Raw genomic sequence first — 26,465 nt, 5'->3', positions numbered from 1 at the left:
TTATATATTTATTTTTTTAAAAAAAAATTGTTATTCTATTTTGTCACGTCTTAATTATATATATTTTAATTTCTAACAATTTTATTTATTTTTTATCGAAAATATTGAGTCACGTCAATCCAATATCGACACTATGTCAAGACCACATCGATGTCACATTAATATCATGGAGAAAAAAAACTAAATATACACACACAAAAAACAAAACAAAACAAAGATACAAATTTAGAATAAAGTTTAATAATATAGAAAATCAAAAATGAAATTTTTCGTTAAAAAAATAGAATTAAATTATTGGATTTTATTTTACATCCATTTAATTTTTTAAAAGTCAAATAATTTAAACCAATATTTTGTTTGTCATATATTCTCACTTGGAGATTTATAGTTGAATGAGTCATAACCTTCTATGGAAAATTTCATGATGCCGGAGTTAAATTTTCTATACCAATATTCTATTAAACGAGTATTTAGTTTATCCAGTGCAGTTTATTTCATAAGCATGGTTTTCACGTTATTATGTTAGTCTAAGATTTACCCAATACGAATCGAAAGATAGGACTATGAGTTTCATGGTCATAAAAATAATAAAAAGGACAAAAATGATAAAATAAAGAAAATATGTTCATGAGGTAATATAATGGTAGTATCTTCACGCTATATCCAATACGTGAGATTCATATATTGTTACGGATCTCACTTGTCCAAATAAACGTTAAACCCTTTGATTTTATATATTTTTAATTAAAATCAATATCTCATGTTTTTTTAAAAAATGTTCTTGTTTTAGTTCTGCATCAAATTATATAGCTTAAATTTAGGTTAGATGCATAAACTCAGCATCCATTTAGCTTTCTTATCATATACAATATATTACATAAATGTTTCCTTTTTTATGTATCCATGAAGACATGTTTCACGATGAGAATCGACAACAATTAATCTATTATTTCAAGTTTAGCTATAAAATAATAGTACGATGATGTTGGAATTAATAAGAAACAAATATCGATCCATGCAGTTCAGATTTCTCAACTCTTGGTTGATTCTAGACGATTATAAACTCTTTTTGTTCGACGTATTTAACAATATTTTTGTTTTTGTGTATAGATCAACGAATCAAATCGTTTGTATCGTAATAAGAGCGACTAATTCAATGTCTGATCGAGAGGAGAAGACAGAAGCGCCTCCTACACCTTAATTTATGATGTATATTGATACTCACGGGAAATTTAGGGTCCGATTCCGGCGAGTGTCACAAATCCAGACGCAGGTTTGAAATTGTACTGAGCCTGAAATCACAAATAAAACCGTTAGAAGGGGGCCGGGAGGGTGTCCTGGCGTAGCCCCTCCGACGCTCAAGTCAGAGACTGAGGATATATGGGGGGAGCAGCTAAGGGTGCTGCTGAAAACAATATAGTGAATAATCCAACTGAACGCTCAAACCTGGTATTTATAGGGGGATGCCTGGGCTTGTCATGGGCCCTTTACCTGTGGGCCCTAGATATGGGCCGGATCTTGATGGGCTCATCCATGGGGTATCACCAGTCTCCCCCTCCCGAGTCGAACTGAATCGTAGGTTCAAAGTTCGATTAATTGTGATGTCCTTGGTTTATCGGCGATGAGGACGTACCGTGCCAGGAAAATTAATTTCGTTTGTCGTTAACGAATGATGTTACCACTGCGAAAATTACGGGGATCAACGCCCCCAAAAGCTCTTCAGAAACAAGCAATCGCAAGGGTGAGGCCGTGCAATTTTCCTGCTGTTCGTCGGTCTCCAAAGATTTGGAAACAAATCAAATCGTAATCCTGCTTTGAAGGGAAAGATATCAAATCAATTCGCAATCTTGATTTGAAAGGAAAGATTTGGTCGTGCTTCCCCTATAAATAGAGGTCGCCTTCTCCTTTCATTCTCACTTCTCCCACAAAAATTTCCTCTCCAATTCACTCACCAGCTCTCCCCTGCCCACGCTTCACCTGCGCGTTAACCTTAGCGCCGCTTCACAATCACCCTACCGTCACCTTCGCCCGCAGCTCCGGCCGCCATCTCGCCCAACAGCTCTCACGTGCACCTTAGACATCGCCTGGCTCGAGCTCAGCGCCCGCCTAAGCCCTCAACGCGCAACCTCGCCCCCAGCAGCCCTGCCCTCTGCCACGCTCGCCTCACCGCCCCCGCCACGCTCGCCTCGCCGCACGAGCCCTCAGCACGCCCGGCAGCGCACGCTCGCCCACACGCGCGTTCGCCCAGCGCGCCTCGCCCGCGCCTCTGCTCGCCTCGCCGAGCCTGCTGCGCTCGCCCGGCGCGCCCCTCGCCCCGCACGAGCGCTCGCCCAGCGCGCCACTGCCCATCGCTCCTCTCCCGCCCAACAGCTCGCCCATCGCGCCTCCCCGCGCGCGCCCCTGCCAGCACGCCCTGCCCACCTCTCGCCCCGCACGAGCGCTCGTCTCGCCGCCCCCGCCACGCTCGCCCCGCCGCCCGCGCACGCTCGCCTCGCCGCCAGAGCCCTCAGCACTCCCGGCAGCTCACGCTCGCCCGGCGCGCCACTGCCCATCGCTCCTCTCCCGCCCAAGAGCTCGCCCATCGCGCCTCCCCGCGCGCGCCCCTGCCAGCACGCCCTGCGCACCTCTCGCCCCGCACGAGCGCTCGTCTCGCCGCCCCCGCCGCCCGCGTCACGCTCGCCTCGCCGCCCGAGCCCTCAGCACTCCCGACAGCTCACGCTCTCCCGGCGTGCCTTGCCCGCACGAGCGCTCGCCCAGCGTGCCACTGCCCAGCGCACCTCGCCCGCGCCTCTGCGCTCGCCCGGCGCGCCCCTTGCCCCGCACGAGCGCTCGCCCAGCGCGCCTCCCCGCTGCCGCCCCTGCCAGCACGCCCGCCCGCGCGCTCCCTCGCCGCTCGTCACCCCTGCCAGCACGCGCACGCTCGCCCGAGCTCATCACTTGTTCGTTCTTGCGGTCCTATCTCTTGAGTATTTTTCCGCGCCTTACCCGGGTCAGTTCTCTCCTTGTCTTGTTAGAATATCTTTAATACTTATGTATTCTTCCAATTCCGAGTCTAGTTCCTCGAGTGGTTCCGAGAGGTCCAGCGGGTCTAGTGAATCTAGTGAGTCTAGCCAGAGTAGAGTTTCCATAGCTGATCCTGAATTTACCCTCGATTTCCATGAGGAGGAAGTCAACACCCGCAGTCGTCCTGGTAATGAAGTTCGTCACGTGACCCAACAAATGAACCTATCTGACGCAGATAACTTATGGTACGGTCACTTGTCATCCCACATCCCTCCTGGTCGTGCGTCAAAACTTAGGACTTTGTGGCACATTCCTTCTTCTCACCAGATTATCATTCCTAGTCCAGAGGACCGGCCCTATTTAGCCCCCAAGGGCTATTATACCTTCTTTCGGCATCATTTTGATGCCGGTCTTCGTTTCCCCCTGTGCGATTTTTTCCAAGAGTTGAGCAAGCACTATCAGGTGCATTTAGGTTTACTGACGCCCAATGCTTTCCGTTTAATAAGTTGTTTCGTTGTGTTACTCAGGGCCTTAGATCTCCCTTTGAGCTGCACCACTTTTTCCTACTTCCTAGTTCTGTCCAGATCAAAAGAGGGACCTTTTTATGTGACCTCCCGGTCCAGCCACAAACTTTTCGATGGGGCCCCCAGTCATGTGAAGGACTGGCAAAAATATTACTTCTTTATCCAGCCTCTTAAGGAATTAACTTGCTTTACGGATTGGTACCCTACTTTCACTAAGCCCGACCTGTCCAAGGATTATAAGAAAGATAAGGAGTATCTGCAGATAATGAGTGTGTTAGGAGAGCGATGTTTTAGTATTCCACAACTCCTGTCTGAAGATCTTCTGTGCTACGCCGGGTTAAGTCCCGCGAAAATTAAGCTGAAGGAGAATGCTGGTAGATACTCTCATTTTTTATGTTTCTCGTTTTTCCTTTTATTTATTACGTTACTTGATAACAGTCTCATCTGGTTCATTGTCTTTGCTTGCAGGTACTAGAGTTATGAATGCTCTATTTCTCCGTGAAATTGCAAAGAAGAAGACTGAGGGTTCATCATCAGTACCTCAGAATTCAGTTGCCTCAGCACTCAAGACGGGGATGAAGGGAACATGCTCTACCACCGTGACAAAACCCGCTGGCCTGCCCACCCCGGCAAAGAAGAAGAAGACAGGCTCCTCCTCTTCCACTCAGGAGCCAGCCTCCTCCCCACTTCCTCAGGCTGAATCACATCCTCCATCTGGCAAAAAAAAGACATCTGCCGACGCTGGCCCGTCCGTTCCACAGAAGAGCAAGCGCAAGATTTCTGAGATCTCGGCCACAACGGCCTCCTCTCCGGAAGCACCCGAGTCGGATGATGGGCCTATCACCGGGCCGAGTCTACACCCTTTATACACGCCGGAGTCGGTCATCGTTGGTCGAGGTCCTTCTCATTTAGCTCGGAAGATATTGTATCAGCTTCCTTCCCACGCAGATGCGACGTTCATGAGTTCACTGGGATGGTCTGATCTTACCCGCCGGACATGCAGCAGTATCGCTGAGGTATACTTTTCATTCCAGATTCTAGACTGATATTCAATATATGCTTGCTTTTCTTGTCGTCTTTTCACTCTTATCTATCTTACTCAGGGCATGATGTACTTAGGGGAGCTTGTGGAGCGTGCCAATGCTACCCGGTCCAGCGCTTGCCATGACTTACGCGAAAGTAAGGCTCTTTGCGACCAACTCCAGGCGACCCTAGATGAAGCGAAAGCGACACAAGTTAAGGAGCTTTCCGAGTCCCAAGCTCAATGTGGCGAGCTCTTGAAGGAGAAACAGGAGCTTCAGCGACTGATAGAGGACCACGCAAAAGAGAACCAGAAGCTGAAGGAGGAGTTAAAGAATTCGCGAGCTGAACTTAAAGACGCCAAGGCGCGACATGCTGCAGAAGCGTCCTCCTTCAAAGAAGACTTTCTCAAATCTGAAGAATTCGTTGAGATCTGTGGCCCGAGAGCTTTTCACTACTTGGAGGTGCGTTTTGAAGGTGCAGTTGATCTTTTCAAGGCTCAAGGCTACCCTCCAGCCGACGCTCCCACTGATTTTATTAGCCTTGAGGACTTTGTAGCGAGTCTCCCTCCTGATCTCTAGACCATGTTTTTTTTAAAAAAAAACTTGTGTTATTTTCTCCTTTATGCAGATACTGTAGGCCTTCGGGCCATATTCTGTTACTTTCTGCACTGCTTTACTTTCCGTAGTATTATGCAACCTTTGTGAGGTTTACATTTGGTTATTTCTTTTTGCGCACTTTTGGCATGTACGAACTTGTTTTCTGTCGTATTGAGTATTTTGCGTTCGCATTCACTGCTTCTTTTTAATTTATCTCTGTTGCCTTTAAATCACTAGGGTGAATAAAATCGACAGGGTATGAACTCCTCTGCTAGGTGATATCTTAGCAGGAGATTGAAAATTCAACACCACCACCCTCTAATTCCTCTACTAGGTGATGTCTTAGTAGGAAAATAAAATTTTTCTCCTGCACGCTACTCCTCTACTAGGCGACGCCTTAGTAGGAAAATTAAATTTTTCTCATGCACTCTGCTCCTCTACTAGGCGATTGCCTTAGTAAGAAAATGAAATTTCTCCTGCCCTCTGCTCCTCTACTAGGCGATGCCTTAGTAGGAAAATTTAACTTTTCTCCTGCCCCAACTCCGCTCCTCTACTAGGCGATGCCTTAGCAGGAAAATTTAATTTTTCTCACCCACGCTGCTCCTCTACTAGGCGATGCCTTAGTAGCAAAATTTAACTTTTCTCCTGCCCCAACTCGGCTCCTCTACTAGGCGATGCCTTAGCAGGAAAACTTAACTTTTCTCCTGCCCCAACTCTGCTCCTCTACTAGGCTATGCCTTAGTAGGAAAATTTAATTTTTCTCATCCACGTTACTCCTCTACTAGGCGATGCCTTAGTAGAAACATTTAACTTTTCTCCTGCCCCAACTCTGCTCCTCTACTAGGCAATGCTTTAGCAGGAAAATTTAATTTTTCTCACCCACGCTACTCCTCTACTAGGCGATGCCTTAGTAGGAAAATTTATCTTTTCTCCTGCCCCCACTCTGCTTCTCTACTAGGCCATGCCTTAGTAGGAAAATTTAATTTTTCTCACCCACGCTACTCCTCTACTGGGCGATGCCTTAGTAGGAAAATTTAACTTTTCTCCGGCCCCAACTCTGCTCCTCTACTAGGCGATGCCTTAGCAGGAAAATTTAACTTTTCTCCTGCCCCAACTCTCCTTCTCTACTAGGCGATGCCTTAGTAGGAAAATTTAACTTTTCTCCGGCCCCAACACTGCTCCTCTACGAGGCGATGCCTTAGTAGGAAAATTTATTTTTTCTCACCCTCCCAATGCAACAACTTTCATGAATTGAAAAGAAGAACTTGATTTTATTGAATTCCCACGGATTACATAGGAAAATTCAGAAAATAAAATACATCAACGATAGAATCAAGAATAATACTTCCTAAGGTGATAAGCATTCCAAGGCCTCTTCAAAGCCTTGCCTTGTGCATTCTCCAAGTAATACGCTCCAGAGCTCAGCCTCTCGATCACTTTGAAGGGACCCTCCCACTTTGGGTCCAACTTTCCTCTCTGCTATTCTGGCACCTTCCTCAGGACCAAGTCACCTACCTGGAAGTTTCTCTGAACGACCCTCCGATTATAAGACTGTGCAATACGGTTCTTATAAGCTTCCATGTGAATGCTGGCAGCCTCTCTCTTTTCTTCCAGAAGATCAAGGTTAGTGGCGCGTCTCGCACCATTGTCTTCGTCATAAAACATTATTCTTGCTGATTCCAACCCAATCTCAGCTGGGAGCACTGCCTCATTACCATAGACCAAACTGAAAGAAGTTTCTTTGGTTCCTTCTCTTGGGGTGGTTCGGTATGCCCATAAGACACTTGGTAGCTCATCAACCCAATTTCCCTTAGCATTGCCAAGTCGAACTTTCAGACCCTGCACCAGCGTCCGATTAGTCACCTCCACCTGCCCATTACTCTGCGGGTAAGCTACAGATGTAAAAACTTGTTGGATCTTCATCTCTTTACACCAAGCTTGGATCTTAGCCCCTTGGAACTGTCTCTCATTATCAGATATCAATCTTCTAGGCACCCCATATCTGCACACTATATTCTTCCATAAGAATTTCAGAACGTCACTCTCAGTGATTCTTGCCAACGGCTCTGCTTCCACCCATTTCGAGAAATAGTCAACTGCCACCAATAAGAACTTTTTCGGAGCAGGAGCTATAGGAAAAGGCCCCACAATATCCATTCCCCACTGGGCAAAAGGACAAGCGGCCGTGATAGCCTTCATCATCGCGGTCGGCCGGTGATGCAACCGGGCATGACGATGACAACTATCACAAGACATCACTATCTCTTGAGCATCATGCAGCACTGAGGGCCAAGAGTAACAGGCTAGCAACACCTTCCTGGCCAACGCATAAGCCCCCAAGTGATTTCCACAGCACCCCTCATGAACTTCTCGGAGTACATAATCAGCCTCTTGATAACTCAAGCATCGAAGAAGCGGCCCTGCGAAAGACGTTCTATACAACACTTCTCCGATCATCACATAACGCGAACATTTTGTCTTCAACTTACGAGCTTCGCGAGGGTTATCAGGAAGCTTTCCCTCTTTCAGGTAATCAATTATGCCAGTCCTCCAATCCTCCTCCCCCTGTTCAAATGCGGGTGAACTCGTGTGAGGTGTGAGTTCAACTTGGAATACCACATCTCTAGTCTTCCAACTTCCCAGTGTTCCAGCCATTTTGGCTAGAGTGTCCGCCTTTTCATTTTCTTTCCTGGGAATCTGTTCAAATGTAATCTCTGCAAATTTTTCTCTGACTCTGTCCACTTCTTGAGCATACTCAATAAGTTTTTCATCTTTCACATCATACGTTCCCTTCATCTGTTGTGCTACCAGCTGTGAGTCAGAAAAAATAAGTACCCGGGTAGCTCCCACGTTTCTGGCTGCTCGAAGTCCTGCCAATACAGCTTCATATTCTGCCTCATTGTTGGATGCTCGAAAGTCCAACCTTACCGCTAACTTCACCTCCTCCCCAGCCGGTGAAATCAGTACCACTCCCACCCCACTTCCCTCCTTCGAAGATGAACCATCCACGTATACTTTCCAAGGGTCCTCATTTTCTTGATGCACGGTCTCAGCCAGAAAATCGGCTAAGGCTTGGGCTTTAATAGCTGTTCTCGGCTCATACTGGATGTCATACTCTCCCAGTTCAGTAGTCCACTTGACCAAACGACCAGACATATCTGAATGAGTTAAGATCTTCCCCAATGGACTATTGGTGAGTACCACAATTGGATGAGATAGGAAATATGGCCTCAAACGTCTTGCTGTCATCACCAAAGCCAAAGCCAATTTTTCCAACCCTGAGTATCTGATCTCTGCCCCTTTGAGTGCATGCGAAACATAGTAAACCGGCTGTTGAACGGATCCATCTAGCTTGACAAGGACCGAACTCACAGCTCCTTCAGTGGCAGATAAATATACCCACAAAGGCTCACCAGCTGCCGGCTTGGCCAGGACAGGAAGCTCGGCAAGATATTCCTTCAATTCTGTGAAAGCCTTCTCGCAATCCGGACCCCATTCAAATTTTTTCGCCTTCCGCAAAGTCCGGAAGAACGGTAAGCTTCTGTGAGCAGACCTCGAGATAAACCTCGCCAACGCTGCGATCCTCCCCGTCAACTTCTGCACATCATTCGGTCCTCGGGGAGAAACCATGTCTTGGATAGCTCGAACCTTCTCGGGGTTAGCCTCAATCCCTCTCTCTGTCACCATATAACCCAAAAACTTTCCACTCCTCACCCCGAAGATACACTTTTGAGGATTCAGCTTCAGCCCGTAGGATCTGAGGGTGGCAAAGGTTTCCACCAAATCTGGTATGAGCTGGGCTGAGTCTTTTGATTTTACCATGATGTCGTCCACATACACTTCGACATTCCTTCCCACCTGCTCAGAAAAGACTCTATCCATCAATCGCTGATACGTGGCTCCGGCATTTTTGAGTCCGAAGGGCATGATCACGTAACAGAAAGTTCCTTCAGAGGTGATGAAACTCACTTTATCTTGATCCTCCACAGCCAAGAGAATCTGATGGTACCCTTGATAAGCGTCCAACATGCACAAATACTGATGTCCAGCTGTGGAGTCCACCAATTGATCTATCTGAGGCAAATGATAACAATCTTTAGGACATGCCTTGTTGAGATCTCTGAAGTCCACACACATCCTCCACTTCCCTGAACTCTTCGGAACAAGAACAACATTCGAGAGCCAAGTAGGAAACTGTACCTCTCGAATGTGCCCAGCATTGATCAACTCTCCCACCTCCTTTTTTATAACTATATCTTTCTAGGGCCCGAAGTGTCTTTTCTTCTGCTTCACGGGACGAGAATTTGGTAAAATGTTTAATCGGTGTTCTGCTACATCGGGGCTCGTCCCTGTGAGCTCTTGGGCTGACCATGCGAACCCGCTGAGATTAGCATGTAAACAAGTAATGAGTTCATCTCTGATCTCTGGTTCAAGGTCAGGGGCTATCCTTAGCGTCTTCTTATCGGGCCCCAATGCCACGATCTCCGACTTCTCATCCATCACCTCATGAATCTCCCTCACTACTACGGGCAACCCGCTTCGCCCCCTTCTGATCATATTGACCTCCACACGCGCCCTCTTCCCCTCTTCTTTCACTATCCCCTCATAACACCGACGCGCGACCCTCTGGTCTCCGCATAAGACTCCAACCTCCTTCCCTTCAGGAAACTTCAACTTCTGATGATACGTGGACGCTACAGCTCTGAAATCCTTTAGGGCTGGTCCCAGAATTCCATTATAAGCAGATGGGGTGTCCACCACAGTAAATGTTGTCATCTTCGTTACCCGCCGAGGCTCATGTCCCAAAGATAGAGGAAGGAAAATCTGACCCAACGACGGGATGGCATGTCCTGCAAACCCATATAGAGGAGTGGAGATCGGCTCGAACTCAAATCCCTCCACCTTCAATACTCACGGGAAATTTCGGGTCCGATCCCAACGAGCGTCACTAGTTCAGACGTGGGCTCTAAGATCACCCTGAGCCTGAAATCAAGAATGAGACCGTTAGAAGGNGGCATCGTTATGTGGAGCCACAACGCCTCGGAGGTCTTCCGGCCCAAAACTGACGACCGGATCTTGGGGTAAGTCTGCACGCCTAGATATTTCAAAGCTCTCCAACCTTCTTCCATGCGCCTTCCGAGCTTNGCCTGGGCTTGTCATGGGCCCTTTACCTGTGGGCCCTAGATATGGGTCGGATCTTGATGGGCTCATCCATGGGGTAAGTCTGCACCCCTAGATATTTCAAAGCTCTCCAACCTTCTTCCATGCGCCTTCCGAGCTCGCCCGGAATCTCCATCAGTAGCACCCCCCGATATCATATGAATCATTCCTCTCGTGGGGTGGTTGTCCTCATTCCTTCCCCTCCTCGGCTCGACGGGTTCCCGAGGGACATCTTGATCTCGATCTTCTCTCCTCCATTCTCCATCCCTCTGATTTATCCAAGGAGGGCCTCGACCTCGTCTAGATGATGAACGAGCTCTCGGTTCATCCCTGGATGAAGATCTTTCTTGCCTGCCTAGCGGTGGAAGCCTAGTACTGCTCTCCACCCTCTGCGACTTCTCCCCCTCCTCCCCTGATTCCCTTACCTCCATCACTTTATCCTTATTCCTGTTCAGAGGAACATGTGAGGAGAATTGTCCTCTACCTCTAGTTTTGTCATCCTCCCTTTCGCCCGCACCCCTCTTCCTTCCTCCTCTCTCCGTCCCCTCAACTCTTCCTCCCCCAAGCCGCTGCTCCATCCTCTTGTACTGCTGAGCATCCTCTAGATTCACATATTTTTCCGCCCGAGCCAACAAATCATCATAGCTCGACGGAGGTTTCTTGACCAACGACTTAAAAAATTCTCCCCCCCTCAGCCCTTGGGTAAAAGCACTTATCATGATGTCGGGGGTAGCCGCTGGTATCTCCAGCGCTGCACTGTTGAAACGCTGGACAAATTCTCGCAAAGTTTCAGCCTCCTGTTGTTTCATCACAAACAAGCTCAAATAATTTTTCTGATGCCTCTTGCTGCTGGCAAATCGGTGCAAGAAAGCTGTAGCAAAATCCTCAAAATACTGTATAGAGTTGGGCTGCAGGGTATTAAACCATTGCTGGGCTGACCTCACCAACGTGCCCAGAAACACCCTGCACCTGACTCCATCTGAATATTGGTGCAACAAAGCCGCATTCTCAAATCTCCCCAAGTGTTCCTCGGGGTCAGTATTTCCGTCATACTCACCAATGTTAGATTGTCGGAAATTCGGAGGAAGCCCTTCCTCCAAGATGGCTAGTGAAAAAGAGCTTCTTCTCTTGGGTACCGGCGCTATGCTTCCTACCTGCTCCCTCAACCTCCGTATCTCTTTCCACATCTCCCCCATCTCACTGATCTCCCCAGTTGGGAGGGGTTGCGTCTCCTCCACCCTGCTCTGGTGGACTTCAACATTTTCCTCACGTTCCTGACGAGCGGCCTGTTTCTCTACAAACACAAACTCTTGATTCCTTTTCATGGCCTCATCCACTGTCCGGGTGATAAATTGGCCCAACTGCTCCAGGGTCAAGTTCCCCACGTTCTCATTGGGACGGGTTTGCTCGACCCTTGTCTCGTGAAGGGGCTGCTCGGTTCTTGTCTCTTGACGAGGTTGTTCCTGTCTCGTCTCAAGACGCGGTTGTTCATGTCTTGTCTCAACATGAGACTGTTCGGGTCCCCTCTGAGGACGCGATGATGCTGAGGTAGCTCTTCTACTTCCTTTCCTGCCTACCATCTCTACGTCTCAACTCAAGTTTTCCCACAGACGGCGCCAAGTGATACTCACGGGAAATTTAGGGTCCGATTCCGGCGAGTGTCACTAATCCAGACGCAGGTTTGAAATTGTCCTGAGCCTGAAATCACAAATAAGACCGTTAGAAGGGGGCCAGGAGGGTGTCCTGGCGTAGCCCCTCCGACGCTCAAGTCAGAGACTGAGGATATATGGGGGGAGCAGCTAAGGGTGCTGCTGAAAACAATATAGTGAATAATCCAACTGAACGCTCAAACCTGGTATTTATAGGGGGATGCATGGGCTTGTCATGGGCCCTTTACCTGTGGGCCCTAGATATGGGCCGGATCTTGATGGGCTCATCCATGGGGTATCATATATAAATATTGGACTTGTGCTAATGAACATAGTTCTTATTATTAATTAAAAGAATAAAAAAAAAATAAAAGTTGAACGTGAATATATTTCTTGAAATTTAAATTTGAATGTGCCAACAATATATAAAGGTGTGTATTTTTTTTTAAAAAAAAAGTAATTATTATTTGGATTTATGTAAAGATTGATATGATAGTGAAAAGTAAATGGAAAATAAAAGCCAATAGAATCATAAGGTTAAGAGTAGATTTCTTGTGAGACGGTCTCACGAATCTTTATCTGTGAGACGGGTTAACCCTACCGATATTCACAATAAAAAGTAACACTTTGAGCATAAAAAATAATATTTTTTCATGGATGACCCAAAAAAGAGATTTGTTTCACAAAATACGACCCGTGAGACCGTCTCACACAAGTTTTTGCCTATGGTTAAAAAGTAAAAAATTTGTGTAAAAATAAATTGATTTGAAGTACGAAAAGAGTGATTTGAAGTGATCTTTTTAAAGCGTTATGCTGCTTCAATTTCCAATATCATATTTTATTAAAGATCTAGTCGATTAAAATTTAGGGATCAAAAGTTGTTTACAGAAAACAAAATCCTAATATTGACAAAGAGAAAGCTATTAAATATTTAAATTATATTTTTCCTTTTATTGTACATATATATATATATATATATATATAAAATTAATGATGATTATAACATTTTAAAATTATTCCTTTTATAACTACAATTATAATTATAATAGGTATCGTGTGAGACGGTATCACATATCTTTGTTCGTTAGAAGGGTCATGAAATCTACTCATATTTACAATAATAAGCAATATTTTTAATATAAAAGTACTACATTCTTACTATACGCAATTGTAATTTTTAAATAAAATCATGTACTTCTATATGTATATCTTTTCGTAATTTAAAAATTCCTATATTTCTAATTTTATTCATTTTGTCAGACGTATGTAGTCTCGTCTTTGAAATCGATTCATGGTTACCCATATATATATCTTATTCATTAAACAAGTATTTAACCTATAATTTACCATAAATCTTGAATAATAATCATTGTCATCTAAATATGATTTGTTTAGAGATATTGAACAAATCCCATCTTATTTTGCGGACGAGATCATCTGCTCCACTTGATGTTTCCTACGATCCACTTACCTTGACAGAACGATTTTTCTAATAATATATATCCGAATTTCAAGATTTTAAAAACCCATAAACTGTGAAATTAAATCAAGAACTTTTTTCTCTTGAAAAAAGAACAATGGCATTCTCACTAAATTACAAGATGTTCTTTCTCTTTGTCCATGGATATCTATTTGTAACGACACATGCCGCTGCACCTACACTTCTTGAAAAAGTATGCAAGAAAACTGTAGACATAGACTTTTGCTTGAACGTATTCGGGTCCGATCCAGCCACCCGGACCGCCTCCTTGCCTGGGCTAGCGCAAATCGCCATCGATAAAGCCACGGATAAAGCTATGAAGACCAGGACAGATACTAAGACACGATCATTTTTCACGTCGGATCCGAAACTAAAAGATGTGCTAATGCAATGTGTGCATGAGTACGATAGTGCATTGGCCGCTCTACGAATAGCACCGGTCGATCTGAGAAAAGGGCATTACGCGGACCTCTATCGGCATGCCAACGACGCGGCTCGGGGAGCTGTTGCTTGCGAGCGAGGATTTATCGATAAATCGTTGCCTTCTCCTCTCACGAGAGCTAATCTGCAGTTGGGTGATTATTGTAACATTATTGAAGTAATAGCTATATATTAACTAATATATATTATTATATATAAATAAATATATAAACATCGAATTTTCATGTATATGTGGCAGTGTTTGATTGGTTCAAACAAAGGTTATGTACATTTCGTCTTTTTTCAATTTTCGAATGAGGTTCGATAACTGTCGGAAATCGACATCTTCTGCTTCATTTTGTTTTATATTTCTAAATATCTCACAAACTATTATGACATTCGGAGATATATTTCAGAATCGATTCGTTTATGAAAAAATATTAGTAAAAGTTATTGTTTTTTATTTCAAAAATATTATATTTAATTACAAATATGAATTGAATCGACGATCTCACGGATTTTTATCTTTGAGATGAGTCTACTTTACTCATATTTACAATAATAAAATTTGTATCGTAAAATTGACTCACGAGATCTTCTCACAAAAAATTTTTGTGTTTTAAATATTGTTATTTTTATATGAGGCTGATGTTTAATGAAACATTATATCGTTTCTTTTCATATTTTAAATTTCCTATTTTCTTATTGGGAAATTTTTTTCCCACTACTACAATTTTGATTTTTTTTGTTTAATTAAATTTTGGTTTCGGTATGATAACTTTTTATTTTCGATTATTAGTCTCATTATTAATATGATATAATATAAGTTAACAATTTTTTTATATAAAAAAATTTTGTTTTCATATCTAATTTTAATAATTTTAATATCATCTTATCTCATCTTTGAATTATGTCATGAATCAATGAAATACTCATAATAACAAGTATTCAACCTATAATTTGCAATAAATCTTGAATTAATCTCTATGATCTGGACCTGATTGTTCCATAGATATTGAGCAAATCCCATTAATTAAATTAGCTGTTTTCCACATTAATCCATGCAAAAAACATTATATATATCCTATTTTAAAAATTAAAAATCTCATAAACCACAAATCAACAATGGCATCCTCACTTAATTACAAGATTATTTTTCTGCTTGTCATCAATGTATATTTATTTGTAACAACAAATGCTACGCCTACACTTCTCGAAAAGGTATGCAATAAAACTAGAGACATAGCCTTCTGCTTGAACGTGTTCGGGGCTGACCCGGCCACCCGAACGGCTTCCCTGTCGGAGCTAGGGCAAATCACCATTGATAAATCCACGGATAAAGCTTCGAAAACCAAGGCAGATATCAACAAACGATTATTCTTCGCATCGGATCCGGAACTAAAAAATGTTCTGACCCAATGCTTGCATGCGTACGACGATGCATTGGCTGCTCTACGAATAGCGCCGGATGATCTAAGGAAAGCGCATTACATGGACCTTTATCGGCATGCGAACGACGCGGGTCAGGGAGCTACTGCTTGCGAGCAATCGTTTATTGATAACTCGTTGCCTTCTCCTCTTACGAATGATAACCTGCAGTTGAGTAATTATTGTAATATTATTCAAATAATAGCTAATGCTTCATGGTAGATATTAATGTTACATCGAGTATGTTACATCTGATCTTTGTACTAAGAATAAATTATAATTCAAAAAAATTAATAAGATGTTCCTTACATTTTGTCTATTGACGAGGAAATTCGTAAAATAATCTTGATCTAACTAATTTTTTTTTAAAATGACATTTTCAAATACATTGACAATAATCAAAAGTTGGTTTTCGTCTTGTAATTTATTTTTTATTGTTTTATCAAAAATTATAATTGATGACAGTGATGTATGTAATTCAAATGATTTAAATTATACAACAGCAAAAGCGGATAGTTATTATAATTCAACAATCATTCTCTCAATAATTGTATTCATAGGCATAAATGAGGATCGAACTCATGATCTTGACATTGATATTAATTGTAGGACTTATCGTTTGACACTTTACCAGAAATTATAGTTGATATTAATAATACAATTCAAATTTTTTAAATCGTATAATAACACAAACGTCATGTTTTGATTGATGTATTCAACAATCCACCTATACAAAGAAGAAATAAGAAAGTTAGCAAACTCGACGTAAGCGTTGCGTGTGTATAATATATAATAATATAATAATTATAGATTAAACGGAAACATGTCGGTTAAGTGTTGCCGCGTGTCATTAAAAACAACGAAAAAAGTGTATACGTGGCTGCCGGTTACCCAATTAAACTGTTGCTTACATTGTCCTTTTATTACCAACAAAAAATAAAATCCGATTGAATAAGGTTTTTGAAATCCGCCATCGTGCTCCATTGGAATCCCGTTTCAAGTCCGCAACCCACCCCCCCACCGAGCCCACCCTTTTCGAACTCGTAACGGTCACATCAAAATACAAATTCTTACGGGGAACGGCGTTGAATCCGAATCTCAATTTTATCATGTAATAATAATAATGTTTACCCAAAAAATATTTATTTTCATGTAATAAATTTATATTATACGTTGATTAATATTATTTTATTATAAATATTATTGTGGTTTATCTGACCAACGTAACTTATAAGTTATTGTGTTAGCTCGAGAATTTACTCAGTAAACGTCGGAAAATAGAAACTCTGAGTTCCATCATATGTGAACACATTTTCTCATAATGTATTTTTACTTATCTTAATTTATATCTCCCACCATAATCACTATTATTAAGCTAATTTTTCACTTATAGAAATCCACTATATTAATTGTTATATTATAGCTCAAAATCTTGGGGTTTAAAAATTATTTATATAATGAGTTGTGTATAATTTGATAAATATATAGTTACAAATATATTTTTCTAAAATAAAATCAAATATATTTTGTATCTTTCTTCGACATATTCACCAAAACACTTGTCTTCAGTCTTCACTTAAGATTTTCGAACATGTCTCATTTGAGTATACGAATCTATTTTTATGAGACAGATCGACTCGATCTATATCAACAATAAAAAAGTAATACTTTAAATTTAAATATAAATATATTACCATTTCATAAAATTGTGCAAAATTATTTAATAACCTGTTATACCGTGACAATATAATATATTATTTTCTTAGTTTTCTTTATTAAAAAAAACCATTAAAATTAAATTTAAAATATGTTATCAAAATATTCGGCCTAGATTCCTTCATCCACTTGCAACTTTTGGACCTCACACAACTTCTAGTGGACAACTCGGTTGGGACCCTTCGGGGTGCATAGCCTTTTCCTCAGTTAGGCCTTCGAATCCAGCTAATTCAATTTATAACCAATTCATTTCAACTTTTGTTTCTGTATTTTAATAACTAATAATTAAAAATTTTAGATTTTTCACCAACACCTACATATAAATATATCTCAAAATTAGGGGTGTTCATCAGTCGGTTCGGTTCGGTTTGGTTCGGTTTTCGGTTTTAAAAATATATCATCCGATATCCGAACCATTTTTCTTTGGTTCGGTTCGGTTTTCTGCCAAAACGGTTCGGTTATTTCGGTCTGTTAATTCGGTTTTGGTATAATTATTTAAATTAATAATATAAATATATTGTAAAATATAATATGTTAACTTTCTATATGTTTTATTAGTAAAATATTTAAATATAAGGTCTAAATTAATTAAACAAACAAAAATCAACTAAAAAATATTCAAAATAGTTTTTCATTCACTAAATATCATATCAAAATATATAATATAAATAAAAATATAAAAAAATTATTAATTTAATGAAATTTTGGTTTTTTCGGTTTTGACATATATAATCCGAAACCGAACCAAATAAACTTCGGTTTTAACATTTATATCCGAATTACAAAATTCAGTTTTCGGTTCGATTTGGTGTTCGATTTTTTCGGTTTTATCCGAAGTTTGAACACCCCTACTCAAAATAACCGGCATTAATCCGTAGAAAAAATAATCCCAAAATGTAGTTAAATCTATGCCGCCGTGTCTGAATTCAAATCGCAGTCGAATTCAACTCGACGTGTTCGAAATTCAACTCGCCTACGAGTTAAACATAAGAGGGGTGTGTCGAAAATATAAAAAAAAAATCAAATAAATTATGATTTATTGTATTTTTGTTTGCAAATATTATAGGGGCAGCATATTTTACCTTGGCTGGGAAAGGGACGAAGCACGCATGTGTTCTGTGAGCAAATGTGGTCAATTTTTGTTACAACATGCCACTAAAACATATAATTAAAATTTCTTGGCCTAAAGCCTTAAATTAAATAAAGAAATTAGAATAAGCATTTTTACACTTAATGAATTGCGAAATCTTGATGGCCTATAAGAATTCACTTGGACCATGTCAAAATGAGACAACGACTTATCGAACACGTTATACCATATCAACGTCACGTAAAAAAAGACTAACGACTAAAATTTGATAATACAGATATTGAGCTGTAACTTTCTTTTTGCACGTTTTTACTTATAGTCTGAAGTACCGTAAAATCGTCGTGTTATAATGTTGTTCATGTGTTCTAAGCATGACCAAATGTTTAAAACAAGAAACAAGGAACTCATAATAAGAATGATAATAATGTACAAGCTTGTCCTATCAAATCAGGGGATTAAGTAGAAAAACACGAAATTAATGCCTAATATAGGATATTAGGTATTAGCAAACCAAACCTACATCAACTCGGCATATTGCAAAATTAATTTAATTTGATAAAATTATTATCAAATTTATTTGACTATAGTCTTTTTAAAACTCGGGTATATTAATTACCTCAGTTACATAGAATTTTATGTTTGATTTTTAAAAACACGAGTTCGTTTTTTTAAATTTCGTAAACGATACTGATAAAAATTTCCAGCTGAGAACCCTTCCACTTTGGTTAAGTTTAAGGGTGTAGAGATTTGTTTTATTTAATATTAGATTACATAATTCAAGTTTGAGCTGACTTTAATTATCTAGAAGGCTATAATTAATAATTAATCAAATAGTTAATTAATTAACAAATGAAAGGTCTTCCAAAGTATCATTTGCAATAAATTTTATATGAACCCATTAATAAAAACAAAACTTTATACAAATTTTCAAACTCAATTTAACTAACACATTGTTCTTTTTTTCAATAACAATAAAGATTTTATAATTCAACTAGATTTTATTACCTTGTAATAAACAAAGAAATGGTTTTAGGACCAAAATAAATGTATACAAAATTAACTTTATTAATTAAAAAAAGTTTTTATTATTCATAAGAAATATAATGAAAATTTAATAATTTCTCTTTCACAAAAAAACTCATGTGAAACGACGGTCTTACAGATCAATTTTGTGAGACATATATTCTATTTGGGTCATCCAGAAAAAATATATTAATTTTTATAATAAAACTTTTACTTTTATTAAAAATATGTACATGATTGACTCGTTTCACGTAAAAATCCGTAAAACAGTCTCACAATATACTAATTTTTTTTAACGACAACTCACAATAATTTAAGGACCACCGTAATACCAATTTTGGCATTCCATAATTAAAATCAAACAAAAACCACAAACAAGTGGAGTGGGGTGGGGGTGGGGGTAGGGGTAGGGGGGGTGGTGTAATTGTACCACCCAGGCGCAGGGAAGCCGGGGACAGCGCAGTATCACAAGAAAAAGTAAACGTAACCATGGTTAAAAAGGTGCTAACCCTGATTAGGGGGTGTGTGTTGTGCGCATTAAACCGCATCGTATTGTGCCCGTAAATAGCACGACAGGCCCATTTCCCCATGGGAACTAAGTTAACGTCTGAGACAAACGCCGTTAAGTTCCTGCCCAATCGGATCTTGGCATCGACTAACGTTGTTAAAAGCTGACATTATTAAATACTGCCCCCTAAACATGAGAAATTATTTGGTGTAATCAGGTAGACCAGAAGATCTTTGAATATTTTACTTTCTCATGTTTATATGAGTACTTGTTTGTTGACTAATTTCGAATAAAAATATTACGTTTTATCAAAAGTTATATATGATAAAAATTAAATCGCGGCTTTCGGTTAATCTCTTGATAGTGATAATCGTTATTTCTTAAAATAGCGATTAAATTAGTTAACGATCAATTCGAATATTTTTACGTAATAATCACTTTGTTTTACATATGTGTTTTTATCATAGATCGTGATAACCCGACTTCTCTTTACACGCTTTTCATTTAAAGAAGTTTTAGAATGAAAGTTAGATGGTCCGTGATAAAATTTACCAAAGAAATATCAAATAAAGTTGTAGAAAAAATTTTTAAAAAAAAATCCAAGTATTTTGTTTTCATTCAATTTTTTTCAAGAATATTTGAGTTTTTATATGCAATGTTTCTATTATTTTTGTGGGCTAAAATCTAATAAAAAAGAAAATAAATTGTCATATAAATAATTAAATAAATGTAATATGATTTTTTTTAGAGTTGAGGAGAGATTTTTTGTTTGTCAAAAACTTGTGTGAGACGGTCTCACGGATCGTATTTTGTGAGACGGATCATCCATGAAAAAATATTATTTTTTATGTTAAGATTATTATTTTTTACTGTAAACATCGATAAGATTGATCCGTATCACAGATAAAGATTCATGAGACCGTCTCATAACATAAATATCTACTCCTAATTTGTAAGACATCGTCAATGTTTTAACCACGGTTAAAAGGTTGTTACCGTGTCCACGCCAGTTTTGGACGACTCCTCTTATCGACAAGCCTTGTTTCTCTCTCCTCACCAATTAGCTATCAATTCTTCCATACCATTTGGCTTCCCATGCTTTTAGATATACTTTCGATACTTGCAAACGCACGCAGGGATACCCATCAAGTTTTCTTCCGAGATTTCTTCTTAGTTCTTGTGGAATCCCTTTTCAGTAGAGGGGCGAACACGCGTTTCGTAGTTTGAAGTACCTGTTCTGTTGAAGGCTGAGCAGTGTGGATTTTTGTGGGTTTCGCGTGATTCTTTCTGGGAATTATTGGGGGATGGGAGATCTGAGTTGAAATCGGGGTTTTACGAAATGGCTGCTTCCGAGGTGCCGATCAAGGACTGTAACGAGGTTAATGATTGTGATTCCAGGCCGGAAATGGGGAGCCTCGGCACAGGAAAAGGTAATTGTTGTGAATTTGTGTTGGTTGTTTGTTGTTTTGATGGGTTCCCTCGACTCCAATTTCTTTCTTTTGTTGGGGTTTTTCTTCAGCGGATGCTGAGATGGCGTTGTACGCGGAGCTATGGAAGGCCTGCGCCGGTCCTTTAGTAACTGTTCCTCGTAAAAACGAGCTTGTTTTCTATTTTCCTCAGGGTCACATAGAACAGGTTTTTCTCTAATTTCTTTTATGTTCTGTTTTGTAAAAGTGTGCCAGTTTTCTTTCGCATCTTATATTGATCTAAGTTAATTACTGTCTTCTTTACCTCGTTTCTGATTTCGGGCTTTTTACAATACACGAGCAAGTGGGTTTGTGCTGATTTTTTGTTCACGGAATGTATGTTTGAGGAGCATCAAAGACATTTTGGAGATTTATTTAAATGGGTTTGGAAGATATTTTCCATACCCGCTGATACGTGTAGTTTCGTTTTGCGCTCGTAATTTGTGGGGTGTTTTGTTTTGAATAGGTGGAGGCATCGACTAATCAGAGCGCAGACCAGCAGATGCCGGTGTACAATCTTCCTCCCAAGATCCTTTGCAGAGTGGTTAATGTAGATTTGAAGGTATTTGGAAATTTTTGTGTAGTTTACCCGTTTTAATGACTTTATTTTGAGTTACGTGTTTTCTGTGTGATTAGGCGGAACCTGATACTGACGAGGTGTTTGCTCAAGTGACTTTGATGCCCGAACCTGAGGTAAGATAATTGTTTGTTTGTGTAAATGTATCTCGCTCATTGGATTTTGATTTAGAGGTTTTTTGGGTTAATTCTAAAGAAGTTTAGTGTTGCAGCAAGACGAGAATGCAGTAAAGAAGGAACTTCTACCCCCACCGCCTCCATGTTTTCACGTTCATTCTTTTTGTAAGACCCTTACTGCATCAGATACAAGCACACATGGTGGGTTTTCGGTGTTGAGACGGCATGCTGATGAATGTCTTCCCCCGCTGGTTAGAATTAATCAACCTGAAATTTGTTGAGTTTCTGTGGTCGTTTAACGGTGTTACTGATAGTTTGATTGCTTTAATAGGACATGTCAAGACAACCCCCCACTCAAGAATTAGTTGCCAAAGATTTGCATGGGAATGAATGGCGATTCAGGCATATTTTTCGTGGTAAACTTGAAGTGTTCTGTCTTTATGTTTTTATTACCTTCGCTTAAGTTTACCTTAGCTTATGTTTTGGAATGATGTCTCAAATACCAAACTTATGTACCAAGATAAATTAATGCATTAAAAACAGATCCTATCAGTTTTTTTTATGGAGAAACAGCCAAAATAAGCGTAGGCAACGCAATAGATAGTTGAATTTCTCATAATCTCATGTTGTATCATTGAAGTTTCTCCAAGTATGTTAACTCTTGAAGCATTGCATGTCTCTTGTGACTTGTGAGAATGGGATGATGATATTTTGACAAATTCTGGCATACAGGCCAACCTCGGAGACACCTCCTTCAGAGTGGTTGGAGCCTCTTTGTTAGCTCAAAGAGGCTCGTCGCTGGGGATGCTTTTATATTTTTGAGGTTTGATGCTGATAGCTTCCTATGCAGCTCTTTGCATCATTCTTTATCATGTTTTAAATTAGTGCTAAATATTTTCAGAGGGGAGAATGGGGAGTTGCGGGTCGGAGTTAGGCGTGCCATGAGACAACAGGGAGTTGCTCCATCGTCGGTCATATCAAGCCATAGTATGCATCTTGGTGTTTTGGCGACAGCCTGGCATGCCGTTCAGACCAAAAGCATGTTCATTGTATATTACAAGCCCAGGTATGTGATTTGACTTCACCCCTTGTCTTTGTGCTGTTTTCCCAAAAAATTACATCTGAAAGTACAATCTGCTGCTGCTGCTGCTGCTGCTGCTTATATGTTGGCAATGATCATATCAACTTTGTTATGGGAAAGCATATGAATTTGCTGATGTCAAAATGACATTTGAGATGTTGAAAATTCTTATAAACCTAGATAACTTACTGAGTGAATAGTTGTAGAGTGGGCTGCTTATAGCTAGTGGCCGGTTGCATATTTTCAACTCTTCAAAGCTTTAATTTTTGTCCATGTGTTTACATACATATCACAGGACCAGCCCAGCTGAGTTTATCATTCCTTTCGATCAGTACATGGAGTCTGTTAAAAACAATTATTCGATAGGGATGAGATTCAAAATGAGATTTGAAGGTGAAGAAGCTCCAGAGCAGAGGTAGGCGGTATTCTTAGCATTTTATTTTTGGAACAAGTATTCTTAGCATTTTGAATGTTGATATGCGATATTTATTATAAATGCAGTGGGCATAGTTTATGTATTTTTACCAATATCAATTAATTTTGTAGGTTTACTGGAACTATTGTTGGTATTGAAGATGCAGATTCCAGAAAGTGGGCTGAATCAAAATGGAGATGCCTAAAGGTAACAAATATCATTAGTTTGTGACTTACTCCCCTGTTTTTCCAAAAATCCCTTCATTATCTCAGTTTGACATTTCATCTTTCAATTGTGCTGAAGGTGCGGTGGGATGAAATTTCCACAATTTCTCGACCAGATAGAGTTTCACCTTGGAAAATAGAACCTGCTCTTTCTGCTCCTGCATTGAATCCACTTCCAGTGCCCAGGCAAAAAAGGCCTCGTTCAAATGTTTTACCGTCATCCCCCAACTCTTCTGTTCTTACTAGGGAAGGTGTGTTACTTATATTAGTCTGCTTGATGTTATGCTATTGCTGTTTTTGCCAAATCTTACTGGACTACTGGTGATTGAAATTTAGAAATGAAATTTGTTTCTATTATAATTTTTCTGTAATGTAGGCCCATCCAAGATGACAGTAGACCCTTCACCTGCAGTTGGGTTTCCAAGGGCCTTGCAAGGTCAAGAATCATTGACCTTGAGAGGCAATAATGAATCAGATTCTTCTGAGAAGCCATTACTAATATGGAATCCCTCATTGGATGATGGGAAGATTGATGCCTCTGCTTCAAGAAGATGTGGGCCAGAGAAGTGGTTACCTTTAGGAACACCCGAGTCCTCATTCAGGGATCTTCTATCAGGTTTTGGGGTGCAGGTTAATCCACCAGGTGAATTCTGTTTGCCTCCTGGTGATCAAATGACTACAAAGCGTCTAGCACAAGTGCGTGAAGATAAATTTAGCTTAATTGGGAACATGTGGTCTACGGTGCCTTCTGGTTTCTCACTTAATCTGATGGATTCAAGCTTAAAGACCCATGGACAAGGTGCGGATACTTCTTATCAGACACGCGGGGACGTTCGATACGGTGCTTTTAGAGATTTTTCAATAATTAATGATCCCAAAAGTGAGAATCAACAAGCAAACTGGTCGATGCCGCCTCCTGTTTCATCATTCCTCCAAATGTCGTCCCAATCGAGAGAGCTGATTCCAAAGTCTTTATTCACAAAACAGCATGATGCCATGAAACTAAATGAAGGGAGCTGTAAGCTTTTTGGTATTTCTCTCATAAGTGACTCCACGCCTTTGGATACACCAATGACGCAAGCCAATGTGATTGAACCATTGGGTCATATGCAGAATGGTAAGCATGTTCATCAGACACCTGCAATTGAATCTGATCAGTCGTCTTCTGATCAAGTGAAGGGAACAAAACCGGTGGATCCATTTTCCACTAGTGAGCAGGATAAAAAATTCAAAACCTTCAATATTGTATCTAGAGACAGAGAAAGCAAAGGGCATTCTGGTTCGACAAGGAGTTGCACCAAGGTTTGCAACTTAACCACTTTCTTTCTCTCGTGAAATCTTTCACTTTTTAATGAAAGTTTTCCTTAATTTAGGTTCACAAGCAGGGGACTGCCCTTGGTAGATCTGTGGAACTTGCCAAGTTCAGTAACTATAGCGAATTGATTAGTGAATTGGATAATCTGTTTGAATTCAATGGTGAACTCAAAGCTCAGACTAGTGATTGGCTCGTTGTGTATACTGATGACGAGGATGATATGATGCTTGTTGGAGATGATCCCTGGGAGTAAGATTTCCTTTGAAATTTACGTGTTTAAGTTGAAATTTTGAACACACCTTGTTTACCTATATTCCATGCTATTGCTTGCTCCTTACTAGCGGTTTCTGCTGTTGAAAACAGAGAATTCTGTGGGATGGTCCGCAAGATATTAATTGTTACAAAAGAGGAGGTCCAGCGTATGAATCCAGGCACCTTGATTTCGAAAGGAGAAGAAACCTCATCTGTCGCGGAAGGAACAGATGCTAAAGAAATGAAGAACATACCCACAACTTCATCATCAAACCTGGGAGATTTCTAGGTGTTCGCCTCTATTCTGGTACGTATCTTACTATCCTAAAATGATTATGTTTAGGTGATTTGAGATAAAATAAGTGCACGCTCTTGATTTTCATCCTTGGAGGGTTTTTCACTAGGGAGCGGAGGTGACACTGTGATCTGTTTCTCATGCATGGACACACGTTGATCCGTTTCTTTCTCTTCCATCAGTTCTTATACCATGCTTCTAACATGTACCTTTACAACCTGACAGATATATAAAGGAGAGGAATATATCCATCTAACTGGTTACAATTTTGGGGACACCGAAAAAGAAACGCTTATGTGATGAAGTTTCGACGCAATCTCTAGTATTTTTATACAATTTTGGTGCCAACATATGGTGCTCTATGTTTGATATACGTACGTAGTATACAACGTGGTAGAAGTATCATTACTTTCGCAACCATTTGGCCTGTAAATATGTATTTGCCAGCAGATATCTTCGATCTATGTAATTAAGAAGTGCTACACAGAGCCGAGTGCATGTCTTGGCATGGTCTTTCCTCTTGCAAGTATTATTAATGATATGATTCCTGTAGCGCTTTCATATTGATCCTCTATTTCCAACTTTCCTATTTATATTCAATACGGTTTTCTAGGACTGCGACTTTTGAATTTTTGTTGAAAAGTGTCACAACATTTGTCGGATATTTTTGTTATATAGCTCAAGTTAAAAAAAATGTCAAGAAAATATTATGAATATAATTGTCTAATATGTTTAACGGATAGAACATGTTGGGATATCAAGGAAATAAACGAGGTAATATTGTAGTGTAATTTCATAAGTAATATCAACAATGAATAAGATGAACACCAATATTTATAGTGATTCAGTTCAATATTGAGTTATGTTCATTCTAAATCTAAAGAGGAGATCACTTTTTTATTAATAATAAATAAGAGAAAGAAATAGAGAATACAAAGTATTCACTCAGAACATATTTTAACGCTCACTTTCTATCCACTGATCATATTCCTTCTAAGATAAACGCTCTCACACTAAATCATTTATCTAACTTCTATATTTATGATTGTAAATGAGAGGATTTTGTGTTTTGATGTGATTTTGAAATGAAGAATGAATAAGCAT

The 26,465-nt window shown here is 40.1% G+C and overlaps 3 protein-coding genes across 3 annotated transcripts; all 3 read left to right on the top strand.

Moving 5' to 3' along the window:
- Positions 1-13,532: 13,532 nt before the first annotated feature.
- On the top strand, positions 13,533-14,051 carry LOC140975022 (pectinesterase inhibitor-like). The gene has a single exon (XM_073438510.1). The coding sequence runs from the start codon at positions 13,533-13,535 to the stop codon at positions 14,049-14,051; it is 519 nt and encodes a 172-aa protein (XP_073294611.1).
- A 929-nt stretch (positions 14,052-14,980) lies between these two features.
- Positions 14,981-15,505, top strand: LOC140975021 (putative invertase inhibitor). The gene has a single exon (XM_073438508.1). It carries the CDS (start codon positions 14,981-14,983, stop codon positions 15,503-15,505), a length of 525 nt encoding a protein of 174 aa, XP_073294609.1.
- A 5,155-nt stretch (positions 15,506-20,660) lies between these two features.
- LOC140975698 (auxin response factor 2A-like) lies at positions 20,661-25,928 on the top strand. Its single transcript, XM_073439556.1, has 15 exons — positions 20,661-21,050; positions 21,140-21,255; positions 21,553-21,648; positions 21,723-21,779; positions 21,875-22,030; positions 22,111-22,195; positions 22,512-22,602; positions 22,681-22,845; positions 23,156-23,275; positions 23,407-23,482; positions 23,579-23,750; positions 23,876-24,801; positions 24,873-25,063; positions 25,178-25,373; positions 25,587-25,928. The coding sequence occupies exons 1-14, from the start codon at positions 20,960-20,962 to the stop codon at positions 25,353-25,355; spliced, it is 2,520 nt and encodes an 839-aa protein (XP_073295657.1). The 5' UTR covers positions 20,661-20,959; the 3' UTR covers positions 25,356-25,373; positions 25,587-25,928.
- Positions 25,929-26,465: the final 537 nt, after the last annotated feature.

Source organism: Primulina huaijiensis, chromosome 4 (assembly GCF_012295235.1).
Source record: "Primulina huaijiensis isolate GDHJ02 chromosome 4, ASM1229523v2, whole genome shotgun sequence".
In the NCBI taxonomy this organism is placed as follows: domain Eukaryota; kingdom Viridiplantae; phylum Streptophyta; class Magnoliopsida; order Lamiales; family Gesneriaceae; genus Primulina; species Primulina huaijiensis.
This window is presented reverse-complemented; position numbering and strand designations above follow the sequence as displayed.

What these genes read in the sequence shown, in the direction of transcription:
- LOC140975021 (XM_073438508.1), top strand. Translation starts at nt 14,981, where the DNA reads ATGGCATCCTCACTTAATTACAAGATTATTTTTCTGCTTGTCATCAAT.
- LOC140975698 (XM_073439556.1), top strand. Translation starts at nt 20,960, where the DNA reads ATGGCTGCTTCCGAGGTGCCGATCAAGGACTGTAACGAGGTTAATGAT. An exon ending in GAGCCTCGGCACAGGAAAAG is followed by an intron (nt 21,051 to 21,139) that starts GTAATTGTTGTG and finishes GTTTTTCTTCAG; the next exon opens with CGGATGCTGAGATGGCGTTG. An exon ending in CAAAATGGAGATGCCTAAAG is followed by an intron (nt 23,483 to 23,578) that starts GTAACAAATATC and finishes ATTGTGCTGAAG; the next exon opens with GTGCGGTGGGATGAAATTTC.
- LOC140975022 (XM_073438510.1), top strand. Translation starts at nt 13,533, where the DNA reads ATGGCATTCTCACTAAATTACAAGATGTTCTTTCTCTTTGTCCATGGA.